The 13,890-nt window shown below is 39.8% G+C and overlaps 2 protein-coding genes across 2 annotated transcripts in view; both read left to right on the top strand.

Moving 5' to 3' along the window:
* Positions 1-2,006, top strand: part of LOC108676489 (bromodomain-containing protein DDB_G0280777-like) — a 65,889-nt gene extending 63,883 nt beyond the window's left edge. Inside the window, exon 7 of the mRNA XM_018164569.2 lies at positions 1,248-2,006. Within this exon, the coding sequence (XP_018020058.2) occupies positions 1,248-2,006 (759 nt within the window). The remainder of the gene's footprint in view (positions 1-1,247) is intronic.
* Positions 2,007-6,732: 4,726 nt separating this feature from the next.
* Positions 6,733-13,890, top strand: part of LOC108676488 (homeotic protein ocelliless-like) — a 37,309-nt gene continuing 30,151 nt past the window's right edge. Inside the window, exons 1-4 of the mRNA XM_018164568.2 lie at positions 6,733-6,741; positions 8,199-8,349; positions 10,813-10,911; positions 13,461-13,552. Of these exons, the coding sequence (XP_018020057.2) occupies positions 6,733-6,741; positions 8,199-8,349; positions 10,813-10,911; positions 13,461-13,552 (351 nt within the window). The remainder of the gene's footprint in view (positions 6,742-8,198; positions 8,350-10,812; positions 10,912-13,460; positions 13,553-13,890) is intronic.

The following is a 13,890-nucleotide window of genomic DNA, read 5'->3' as shown; positions in this document are numbered from 1 at the left end:
TTGGCTCGTATTTTTTTGGAGTCGAAACAATAAGGAATAAATATCTTTCATAGTTCCGTTGAAAATGCCTACAAAACTTAGAGGTATATGCGCAATAGCTTTGCAATAAATTCAATATTATTGATGACGCAAGGCTTGTATATTATTGAATATTAAAACGTATATTATTTACTGTATATTGTATATCAGATTAGCCTGAGCAACTTCAAAGCAATAAAATCGCGTTCACGTAAAGCGTTTGCAAACCCGCGTTCCGTGAACGCATCACTCGCCGCTGCTACCGAAACAAAAATTCTGATTAAATAATTAAAGTATGAGGATATTAATTAGGGAATTAGGGCTTTATATTGAAGTATCAGATTAACAATTAAAACGTTAGGGCTCGACGGCGGGCGCTTGATTGCCTGCGAATATTGAATGAGTTTTGTGAAGAGCAACGGCAAAAATGGGGTAATAGATGCAAGGGAATGGGTGATAGATGTGGGGGAAATGGGTTAATAGGTGCGGGGGAATGGGGTGATAGATGTGGGGGAAATGGTTGATAGGTGCGGGGGAATGGGGTGATAGATGTGGGGGAAATGGTTAATAGGTGCGGGGGAATGGGGTGATAGATGTGGGGGAAATGGTTGATAGGTGCGGGGGAATGGGGTGATAGATGTGGGGGAAATGGGTTAATAGGTGCGGGGGAATGGGGTGATAGATGTGGGGAAATGGGATAATAGGTGCGGGGGAATGGGGTGATACAAGTGGGGGAAATGGGTTAATAGGTGCGGGGATATAGGCTATTGTGGTGTTTTGAAAATGCCATATTATTGTATCTAGCCGGAAACATTATTTACGTTATTGTATTGCAAAGAATTATTATTTTCGGTATTGTATTTAATCGCATTATTATTTAGGCTATTGTTTCAAGGCAATTATTATTTAGTTTATCGTATGTAAGCCCACAATGCTGCCGTTGCTGTCGTTGCCTAGTGCAGGTTGCTGTGTTGGGAAAAGACAAGTTTTTGTTGTGTAATTTGCAGGTGGTAATTGTATAGGTGATGTTATATAGTGGGTTACAGTCATGATGGTGTTATATAGCAGGATATAGTCTTGCTTGTATGGCCCGTTGTTGTACCCGGATGGTACGTCCATCGTTACATCCAGAAATGGGTTAGAGTTGATATATACGTCCTATAGGATGAACGTGCTGCTGGATGAGACGTTCCTACATCCTGTCAGAGTGACAAGACGTCCCAGCACAGACGTCCCAGCAACAGACGTCCCAGCAACAGACGTCCCAGCAACAGACGTCTCAGCAACAGACGTCCCAGCAACAGACGTCCCAGCAACAGACGTCCCAGCAACAGACGTCCCAGCAACAGACGTCCCAGCAACAGACGTCCCAGCAACAGACGTCCCAGCAACAGACGTCCCAGCAACAGACGTCCCAGCAACAGACGTCCCAGCAACAGACGTCCCAGCAACAGACGTCCCAGCAACAGACGTCCCAGCAACAGACGTCCCAGCAACAGACGTCCCAGCAACAGACGTCCCAGCAACAGACGTCCCAGCAACAGACGTCCCAGCAACAGACGTCCCAGCAACAGACGTCCCAGCAACAGACGTCCCAGCAACAGACGTCCCAGCAACAGACGTCCCAGCAACAGACGTCCCAGCAACAGACGTCCCAGCAACAGACGTCCCAGCAACAGACGTCCCAGCAACAGACGTCCCAGCAACAGACGTCCCAGCAACAGACGTCCCAGCAACAGACGTCCCAGCAACAGACGTCCCAGCAACAGACGTCCCAGCAACAGACGTCCCAGCAACAGACGTCCCAGCAACAGACGTCCCAGCAACAGACGTCCCAGCAACAGACGTCTCAGCAACAGACGTCCCAGCAACAGACGTCCCAGCAACAGACGTCCCAGCAACAGACGTCCCAGCAACAGACGTCCCAGCAACAGACGTCCCAGCTAGCGACGCTCGTCGATCGATGCGCGAGCAGCGCGGGAATGTAACATTACACGTCCCACGGGACGTCGCCAGCAGCCGTCCCCGTCCTGAGTCCTCAAAAGGTACTTATCGAGGGACTTTAAATCCTAACGGGCGGGGGCGGGTCTGTAACGGGCGAGACAGGGACTGTTGCGAAGCATAACGGGCCGTTGAGATCGTTGCAGTGGGCTGCTATTGCTGGGATATTTGCGGTAACGGGGAGCGGGTGGGGAGTGAGGGGAGTGAGAGGAGTGAGGGGAGTGGTGGGTGAGGGAAGTAGGGGTGGGTGAGGGGAGAAGGGGTGGGTGAGGCGAGAAGTATATGGGGAAGAGAGGGCGGGGGAAGAAAATGGGTGAAGCTGGGATGGATTGGTGGATATGAACGATGAGAAGTCAAATTTGGGTGAAAAGGGGTAAATGGCCACTAATCATAAAATTAATCAATGCTGTATCATGCTAAATAATAACCTAAAATAATTTAAAACTAACAGCACCCAAACCCTTTGCAAAGCACTACAAGACCCTAATAATCCTTCACGCTTATAATCATCCGAAAGTCTTTTATTATCTCTAGTGCCTCCGATAATCGCACCCTGGTCTCGATTATCGAAGACGCCGCCAATAATCTGCCTCCCGCCGCCCGTAACTCGGCCATGATTGCAACAATCCTCGCTAAACTTCTATCGAAGACACCGCCAATAATCGGCCGCCCGCCGGCCGTAACTCGGCCATGATTGCAACAATCCTTACTAAACTTCAAGACACCGCCAATAATCTACCTCCCACCGGCCGTAACTCGGCCATGATTGCAGCAATCCTCGCTAAACTTCTCCCGCCAAAGTCAATCAATTGATCCGCTCGATCTCTCGGCCCCAGCGCCAGATCTTTAGCGATCCAGGAATCAGCGATTGCAGAGGCGCAATTTCTCAGCAGGTAATCGGCAATTTCTCACCAATAATCACCAATCATGACCTCAATCACCATCGCGATGAGGCCTGTCATCAATCCCACCAATCACCGGCAATATCATATCCGCTAACAGCCAATCTTTGCTCCGACGTCTTCGGCTAGAAAATTTTCAGTCATTTTTGGATAACCGAAAATCTCGAATAAAAATGTAATACTCGGGGAAGCGATTTTCGGCGGTCATAGATGGGCTTGATTGTAAAATTTTACATTGAATTAATGGAATAAAAATTCTATTTCAATTAGTGGTCTGAAAATTATTAATGAATTAATGGTCTAAAAATTATTTATTAACTTGAAATAGTAGCAGTTTTTGGTGGTGAGAAAGTCTGATGTTGTACTATATTTATTATTAATAAGTATATGCTACCTAATATATATTTATTAATATTTTATAGTAGTCTTAACTTGTTCCAGGATGTTGCGTTCTTGTTGAATAAGTTTCATAATAAATAACTCATGAGCTTCTAACCTGCGGAGTATATAATGTAACTCATCATTCCAACACTCGTGAATATATATTTTGAATAAATGCACATAACTAAAGAAAATTAGCCTCATTGCGTCTAATTCTTATTTATTATTTTTTAATACAAATTTATTTTTAATATAGCTTCAATTAGGACAAGAAAATGTTATATATGCTTCAAGTTCGATTACTGTGTATGCATCATGATATTAGCACACAATATCATCATATTATCTTGCTTACTTCTCACTCATAAAACTGAGTGGGTGATGTTATTTAAATAGTGACACACTTTCTCGCCCACATCGCAATTGCAGAGGGCAGACGGAAACACTGATGAGCCACTTAGCCGGGCCAATACACTTGCATGGGTCTGGTTGACCCACTCTAGGAAACGGTGCTTCATGATTGTAAAAAGTGCCTTTTCCCTCCCTATCCCTCCAATTTCGCACAGCAATTCAATCTACCACTAAATCGGCCGATTTCTATATATTTTACATATTTTCTATGTATTGTAGATATTTTCCAAACATTTTATATATTTTCTATATGTTTACTTTATATTTTCTATATATTTTATTCTCAAGCCAAACCGATCAGTCGTAGCGCCGCTTGATGTGTTAGTCGCTAATACTTGCAATAATGCACTTCCAACACACACTCACTGAAATCAACGAGACTTTGTCCGAATATTGCTGCAGTTGTTAATTTAGTCCTCGTGTTGGTGGTTCAGCCTGACCCAGTTTTGGCCCGGAAAAGCTGCGTATCACTGCTATAGGTCCACTATCCCCTAGTTCAGTGGAAGTTGAAAATGTGTCACAATTTAGACAACGTGACTCATATATATTTCTCATTGTACACTGGGAGCACATTCCCTCGGGAGCGGGGAAGAGGGGATGGGAGCCTATTCCCCAAACTTCAATGTTTGCCACATGTTCATTTTTCCATAACTTCTCAAACTTTGGCCAACTTTAGCTGCTACAGCATAAACTTTACCCTTACTTTCCTGTACATAACTTGCAGTACAACCCTACTGCAACCCCACACAACCACTGCAACCCCACACAACCACTGCAACCCCACACAACCACTGCAACTCCACCTAAATATTTTAAAGTTAAACAAACACAAGTTACAGCAAACTCCACCAAACTCCAGCCACTTGCCACTAACTCCACGAAACTCCAATAAGCTCATCAATGCTTCATGCAGAAAGTATATCAATATATATAGACATATACTGTTGTGTATATATATATAGAAAGTATATCACTATTCCAGAACAATACGACCCACAGATTTTCCTGAGTGTCGCGGGTGTTTTGGACTGCAGCCGTCCTAGCCGGCGGATAAACGGTCGCTTGCTCGGCTGTATCCGCGCCGACGTCCGGCCTAAAATCCGCAAAATTCAGATGCTAGCCGCCGGCCTCTCCGCCTTATAGGATTTGTCCAATTCCATTCAAATAAAATACTAATAAAGACCAAGTTTACGAGGCGACGAGTCTTGCGTGGGGTCTTGGCGCCGGTCTTTTTATTTCAGACCAAGTCTCACTCAAAAAAATAAGTGACACTTTGTGCAAATATTGATGTACATCTTGCACTTGTGTGTCAAAAAATGAGCGACACTTTGTACAAATATTGATGCACTTCTTGCACTTGTGTGGGTCATCCCGACCCGGTTTGTCCCTGCAACAAGTCGTATCAGTGCTACTTGTAGAAAGTTTATCACTAATTGGACAATTTGACTCATTAGTTTCTCAATGTGGACTTTGCAATCAATATCCGGAATGCAATATCAGTTATTTATCAGTTATACATCATAGTAAATATGTAATATATAATTTATCAAATCGATGGTAAATTGATATGCAGATGTGATTATAATCAGCATCAATATAATCTTCTTAACTGTGACATCATAAATTGGTGTCACACTGCGGTGACACCGCTGGCATAATTTGGTGGTGTAACTGTATAAATTGTATATGTTTTGTTATAGAAAACCCCTCTGAAATGTTATAGTCTGAAATTGTGAATACAATTTATTTCATTATAAAAGGACTAGTAAAATCATGTATATATTTTCCAAACATCTAAACAATATAATAGAAGAGTTTTCATAGTTTCAGTAAAAATATTTTTCATATTTTCAGCATAAAATTTAGATCTGGCATATACCTTTTCTTCAGATCATCTTTTTTTCTATTATACTCTTGAATGAGTTTGGATTAGTATGATATTAATTATCTTATTTAATTGCTTCCCTAACAAAATTTAGAGCCTAGGGCGGCTCTTGATTAAGGAACGCCTAGGACTCGGGGAGCAAAGTCCACCAGCGTCCCTATGTCCGCTTTTCGGTCTACATTCCGGTCCCTGAATCAGACAGCTACAAGCGCCTGGTCCTTATTCTGCCAACTCTTGCCCTACTCTCAGGAGACTATAAAGTCGGCCAGGAGGTTCTGACTAGTCGCTGATTGCGATCAGGTAGCCAACCAGACCCAGAATAACTCTAACGCGAACATAACTCTTGGGCGGAGGCTGAAGCATACATTGAATTTTGTTAGGGTTTATTACTAAAAATTTCATAAATGATATTATTTTGTTTTAATGCATAAATGCCTAACTTGAATTTTTGCATAAGCAATAAGAAATACTATTTGAATGAGCTAAGTAGCATAAATTTTAAATTTTTATTATTGACAAGATTTTTAGCAAATGGGGTTATGTTCTGTCATATCTAACCTTATTTTCAATTTAATCATTTTTCTTGTAACTTGTACAATACTTTTCAGATAGAACTACAATTAAATAACATTCATCCCTAAATGTGAGGGTATAACTTTCCACGAGTGCCAACGGTCATTTAACTGTAAAAATTATTAAGTTTATCAAAAGTCAAAATCTGTGGGCAAGTAGCAACGATGGCATCTCATTGCCATATTCTAAAATGCTTGGAGTTTGGCATGGATGGCATCTCATGCCATCTCCTTGTCACACTCAAATATGCCTTGAGTCAGGAATGGCATCTCATGCCATCTTCTCAAGTCTGCCACCACGGCATCTCATGCCATCTTCTTAAGTATGCCACCATTGCCATCTTCTCAAGTCTGCCATCATGGCATCTCATGCCATCTTCTCAAGTCTGCCACCATGCCATCTCATGCCATCTTCTTAAGTCTGCCAGCATGGTATATCATGCCATCTCTTTGCCATACTCGAATGAGTGAGAAGTTTGCCGTAGACTTTTCGAGGGTCGGGCCAACATTTAACATGTTTAAGAGGCCGCTTGTTCTTTTGTCCCGTCCTTGGATTGCTGTAATGGTAATGGTAAGTCAACATGAGTCTTGGTAGCGTTCATTATGTCGCATTAAGGGGGGGAATATAAGTGAATGCTTCATTGTGGCGCAGTACACACTCGCTTTCCTCAATTTCATGAACTTCTCGAGTATTTGCACCGAAAATGGTTAATGGAATAAATTACGTGGTTTGAAAGATTGGTCGTATAATGAAAAAGATTAGGATAATAATGATTTGTGGATTAAAATGAGAAGTTTTATCATTCTTTTTTTATTCAAAAAGTTGTACTTAATTAACGATAACCATGAACGCTTTTGTATAATTCAAAATTGATTGAAACTCTCGATCTGTAATGAGTAAAATACAGTCAATTATTAGCCACAATCTGAGATATATCTGATAAATAAATTATTTTTTTATCAGTTTACTGATAAAAACTTCGTTATTTTGAACGAAATAGAAATGTTCTTAAAAATTAACACTACAAATAACATAGTTATTTGTCAGTTTTTATTTAGCTCTAAAATATTTATAGATTCTTGATAGCATGAGGCGAACATATTATATAGCGGTGCAAGATGACATACATAGTTTGCATTGATTTTAGTTCAATTATTAATCAGTCTCTTTCTCGGAATATATAACGCATTTATCATGGAAATACTCAGTACAAAAATGCATTGCATAACAAAAATGATACATTAATTTTCATACGAAAATAAACTATGCATTAGATTATGAAAATCATCAATTAATCAGCTGTCGTTATAGAATTTCTGGAATGATCATTACGATTCTAGGATTTTGGGTAAATTTATTGATAAGTTCCAGAACTCGCAGTCTAAATCAAATAGTTCTCACCGCCCTATGCGCTTTTTGTCATTTCTTGACAAATGATAAATTTGTCAAAGACAAATTCTACATATGTGACAAATTTATTTTTTGCGTACCATTAGTGGGAAATTCGTATTCTTACTGGAGATTTCACGTTTTTTAATGAATTTTTAAAATGAAATTATGTGTTTTTCTTGAGATTCCATGTTTATTGCATGAGGTTTCACATTTTTTTACTGAAATTGTATTTTTTTGAGATTTCAAGTTTCTTTCTTGGAAATTTCACGTTAATTTCTGGGTAACTCATGTTCTTTTCCTGAGTTTTCAAGTTTAGTCATTTTTATATAGTATTTATTTCTTTATATTCCACATATTCTTGATCCTCGTCCAAATTTATTTTTCCAAATCCCGCCAAAATCGCGTTCTCGTTAATCACCGCCGACAAAATCCCACATAAAAAGAACAAGAAAAAACAACAACAGGAAAATCTAGGGAAAATAACAAGGGAAAAAAGACACAAAGCGCGTAGTTTGATCTGGTCATTAGAGGCAGCCGATCAAAGGCGGCCTGAGTCCAGACTCTGGCCGCAGAGTCGCTTGGTGGCGTGGCAGTTTGTCCATGAGTCATGTTTGTTGCTGAGTCACTTGTGCCAGAGTCACTCGTGCCAGAGTCACTTGTGCCAGAGTCACTCGTGCCAGAGTCACTCGTGCCAGAGTCACTCGTGCCAGAGTCACTTGTGCCAGATTCACTCGTGCCAGAGTCACTCGTGCCAGAGTCACTCGTGCCAGAGTCACTCGTGCCAGAGTCACTTTCGTGCCAGAGTCACACGTGCCAGAGTCACAAATAAATCAGCTGCGTTTGCGTGGCGACGATACGAACCTTATTTCGCGGGAGCAAAGAAACAACAAAAAATCTTTTAGGTTTGGCCGAACAGGAACAAGAGGCTAGGAATATACGAGGGTAAGTGAGGGATGCTGCAGGACTATGTAACTAATGGATCGAGAGTGGCAGGAGTGACAGGAGTGGCAGGGATGAGTGGTAATTGTAGGACTGAGTAACTAATGGATTAGTTGTGGTGCGCGGGTGAACGCTAGGGGTGAGGAACCTGCATATTTGTCAGACATCTTGTTCTAGTTATATTTTGGGAATATAGAATGGAATATAGGATTATAGTATGTATGGGATTTATTATAAAGTGTGTCTGAAATTTAGACACAATATTCGCTAGACGCGCTAGACAATGAGTCGGTATCAACAACATCACTTGAGCAAGACAGCCATCAGTTGGCGTAAGTTAAGTCTATATACGGGCTTGGCATTTTAATAAGTACACCCCAATAGCAATGCAGCACGCTTTGTACCAGTACGTACCAGTACATCTGTAATTATTTTAACGCACCACCAAATATAAAGATAAGTTGAAGTTAGGATGTGTTTTACCTTTACATTGAATCCCTTTTCTCAGGTTAACATATACAACATATACGCGCGGGAACATCATTCTTATCTCACCCCGCGTCATGACTAATGGAATGTGCAGGAGGGGCCAATAGGGGGCGTATAATGGCNAGTTCTGCTATCAGTGCGAGCTGATATTCAGCCTGTGATATAATGATAATGATTATACCATTGTATATTAAGCCTGTAATATAATGACAATGTGCGCATATAACTTTTTGTGTAAGAGGAGTGGGGAAGTTGGGAGGTGGGGCAGGACGAGGGAGACGAAGAAGGGAAGTGTAGCTCCCCAGGGACGGGGAATAGAGCAAGTTTGTTATGAGGTTTGCGGGCAAATTGACTGCGGAGAAACCAACAAAAACAACAAAATTCCGGCATTAAAATTGCGTTCTTTGTTTTCCTTTCAATCTATTAGGTCTTATTCCTCTTGCCCGTCGAAGCTGCGGTTTACAGTTAAAAAATTTCATAAGATGGATTAGATTCATGAAAATATATTGGACTTTACTAAGCAATATTCATTTTCTTATTCATATTAATGAGTAATTAACTCCGTATGCTAAGTCATGTCTACTCAGGCACTACAGATACTGGAGAACAATATGAGAAATAGTCACTAGAAATTAAAAATTTGAATAAAAAATATATTATAAAATAGAACAGGATTGTTACATCCCGCAGAACAATTAGTCTTGACAAACATCCTAAATCTTAATGTCACTTAAATATATTAAATATATATTAAAGTTTTTTCACCATCAGATTTTAGCGCACAAATTAAAAATTTTACTTAGGAACTTCGAGGTGACGTACAAACTTTAGGGTTGTTAAGAAGTAGATTTGCCAGAACCGTGGTACTGTCTCTTATACACATCTAGATGTGTATAAGAGAAGGGGTGAAGGGGGGTGAAGGGGTGACGGAGGTAAAGGGGGGTGAAGGGGTGATTGGGGAGTTGGGGAAGGTAGGGGAGGGTGGAGGAGGCTAGGGAGAGAAGTTGAGGGGTTGAGGTATAGGGGAGATTGGAGTCTCATGGAATGAAGTGCAGCAGTCGAGGGGGAGTGTGGTAAGAAGGGAGAGAGGGAGAGAGAGATTCCCTGTGTGGGATATGAAGCTGTTAGAAGAGGGGAGCAGTGAGGGCGTGTGAAGAGGAGTGAGGAAGTGAGGGGAGTGAGGAAGTGAGGGGAGTGAGGAAGTGAGGGGAGTTAGGAGTGTGAGGGGAGGTGGGAGGGTGAGGGGGTGAGAAAAGTGATGGGAGTCAGAGGAGTGAGGGGAAAGGGAGGGGTGTGAAGAGGACTCATCAATTAGGCAGACGGTATTCGAGGCTGACGACCATAATTGAAGTGAAGCAGTTGTGCCGCGATATGCCTCCCACCCATTGAAGTGAAGCAGTTGTGCTGCGATATGCCTCCCACCCATTGAAGTGAAGCAGTTGTGCTGCGATATGCCTCCCACCCATTGAAGTGAAGCAGTTGTGCTGCGATATGCCTCCCACCCATTGAAGTGAAGCAGTTGTGCTGCGATATGNAGCCACGTTTTGGATGTTAAGTTTTGGAAGCCACGTTTTGGATGTTAAGTTTTGGAAGCCACGTTTTGGATGTTAAGTTTTGGAAGCCACGTTTTGGATGTTAAGTTTTGCAAGCCACTTTTTGGATGTTAAGTTTTGGAAGCTACGTTTTGGATGTTAAGTTTTGGAAGCCACGTTTTGGATACCATGTGTTTGATGCCACAATTTAGATGCCATATTTTTGATGTAACTCATAGAACTTTTTGTACCTAACTAAAGTTCGTGTCAACGTTTCTCTCTGTTGCAGGATCCAGCATGTTCTGCTACCACTGCCCTCCATCCCTTCATCCTCCAACTCCTCCCAGACTTCCACCTCTGGATTTCCCATATCCACCAACTCATCCATGTGAGTATTCACCGCCTGTTACGTATCCACCAACTCATCAATCAGAGAGGAACAAATTGAACAGAAGATACGAAGAAAATAGATATTATAAAATGAGAAATAAGATAAAATAATAATGTTTAATAAGGAATCAATGTTAAAAATAAATAATGATGAAGCAATAACTGAGTCTGTACATATCACAAATACTTCAGATGCAACATTATTTTAGATTATGAACCCTCAAACCAAAATTATTTATTATATTTAGTAAACATCCCTTCACTCCAACCCTCTAATTTTTTTAATAATTGTAGTTACAAAATTAAAATAAGATACAATTAATTATTGATTACCATATGAATAAAACAATGCGGTATTTGAACAAAGGCTTGCACTGGATAAATAACCTTCTTTTGAACATTCCAGCCTTGCTCTGGAATTTAACTGTAATGTTTTAAATCCTTAATCTGTCAGCCATTACGTTAGGGCATGAACCATTCTGTATGAGTTTGAACATAACATATAATAAAAAAACATATATATATATATATATATTGTATGGATGGGCCTATTGCAAAATGCAACAAAATTATTTTTGTATGTGTGTTAAAATAATTGAATAAAAGTACTCTGTATGCGAGCGATCATTACAATTAATTTTGAAAAACTATTCTTTACCTGTGCAACCATTAATTATTTGTCGGTGTAACCATTTTAAATTATGCAACAAAACCATTCTGTATGTAAGCATTGTAAATAATGAAGTAACACAACTTTTTCAGTGAATTAAATAATTCAATTAATTAATTTAAATAATTGAATTAATTACACAAAACCATTGTGTAATAAGGAAACCATTACAACAAACACGGGATATTGCCACAACTAATAATTCATTGTTTATTCATATTTTCTCATGTATGTTTTAGATTTTTCATTGTAAACATTCCTCTGCAACGTTTTTAAAAATTATTATTTTGCATTAAATTTATAATGTTGTTTAATCGTTTTAACTGGTGGTTGAAATAATTAGATTAACAACGCTACAACCGAAAAGCTTTCCCTCGTTTTAATTCAGATTTCTTGACAGTTTGTGAGGAATAAAAGAAAATTGATTAGCTTTTCAATTATTTTTAACGATTTTTTTTTTATAATTTTTCCACTTAATAATTTCATTCATGTGTCTCTTACGTCATGATTTTAGGTCATTGTCTTGGACTCATTTAAACCTTGAGTTACGCCAAGCGATTAGCCAATTTACTAATTACTTTACTAATTTTAAAGTAATTAGTAAATAACTAATTTACTAACTACTTTCCTCAGTTATCATAACAATTCAAGTAGCAATTAGGTTCATCAGTTTGTTTCATTTACGTGTCTGCTGACGTGTCAATAAGAAGGTGTAAACCACGTCACGTCGCCCGGTGACGACGCATTGACTACGGTAATCGTCCTTATTGCTGAGGGGAGCTGCCACGGATATTTACACTCAAATAAATTAGTGGGATGCTGTCCAAATTGCGATAAACTTTTCGCCCTTGTGTGGGTTATCTTGACACGGTCCGGCTCAGCAAAAAAAGTGCGTATCAACGCTACGTGCAGCAAGTGTGTTAATGCCTGGACAATCTGACATAGTAATTTTTCTGGGTGCATGTGAGGGACATCGAAGTGAGGGATATTCAAGTGGAGATGAGCACACAGCTTCTCCATGTGTGGTGTGTATATTCTGTTTACATGTTCAATTGTGCGAGTAAATGTGAGTGCGAGAAGCAGGGTCTAGAGTGAGGGGAGAAGACCCTTTGTTTGGACCCTACGGGACGTCCGAGGGTAGCCCTCACGGCCGAGAGTGTTGTGAGGAATAGGCAATGAACTCTCAAAATAGGTGACGTGATCACAGCTGTGATTGAGAACCAGGAATATTTGCAGAAAAAAAGAATATTTTTGATGTGGTTTTTAAGTGGACAAAAATTATGTGAAAGTCAGAAATTTGTAAAAAGCAAAGAAGAAATAGATATGTTTTATTCAAACTACGGTACTCGATATCCGATTGCATGGATAAATCGAAAGTCAATAAGCTTTTTAATAGATAAGTATTTTATTTATTTGAAAAATTCGTTTCCGGTAGAAATCACTCAAATCTTAAGTATGTGGCAGGAGGCACTAGACCGGTGTTCGAGAAAAGCCAACTCTTAAATTAGAAGAAAAAATTTCGCTGTTTTTAAGGGTGAATTTTAAACAACTGAAAACGAAATAAATTTTTATTCGAAGTGTTTTTTGAGAGCGAAGCAATTAGGAGCACTAGGAGTGAAAACATATTTTTTACAAGAATTGGAGAAGTTAAACTTTAGTTCTAGTGATTGGTAACAGCTTTCGTAATCTGTAACATTTTTCGAAATCGGGAACAGTTTTCGTGATCGGTAACAATTTTTTAGCAATCGACCGTATGGCACCATAATATCGAGGTTGTATTAATTCGCTACATTAAAAGCATCAATTAATTTAATACGTACTTCAACATAAAGAAATTTCATCCATAGTTTCACAATGAATTAATTTTTATTCATCAGACTCAAGCTACGGCTACCATCCTGAGCTCCACGACGACACCTTCGTCAGGAGGAAACAGAGGCGCAACAGAACCACGTTCTCCTTACAACAGGTGCGTTAAATGGAACATATAACAGGTGTGTATAACAGGTAGAGTTAGGTCAAACAAAAACAGAAGAACATCTGTGCTAAGTTAGCTTTTAAAACTGTACACGTATTAAAACAGATTTCAGGATTTTATCACTTCTCATCGTTTTGCCTCATGCGATTGCAGCATCTCGACTGATCCTTCAGTGAGCCCAAATTCAAGAAATATCTCATAATTCAATATTTTTAAATAATGGCATCGCAATTACAACTATTTTCCGCACAATAAACAGAAAGTCGTGACAAAATAGCAAGTTTTGATTGAGAAGCGGTTGAATAATCCGAAATTCATCGAATACTCCT

This window comes from Hyalella azteca, unplaced genomic scaffold (genome assembly GCF_000764305.2).
Source record: "Hyalella azteca isolate HAZT.00-mixed unplaced genomic scaffold, Hazt_2.0.2 contig14024, whole genome shotgun sequence".
In the NCBI taxonomy this organism is placed as follows: domain Eukaryota; kingdom Metazoa; phylum Arthropoda; class Malacostraca; order Amphipoda; family Hyalellidae; genus Hyalella; species Hyalella azteca.
This window is presented reverse-complemented; position numbering and strand designations above follow the sequence as displayed.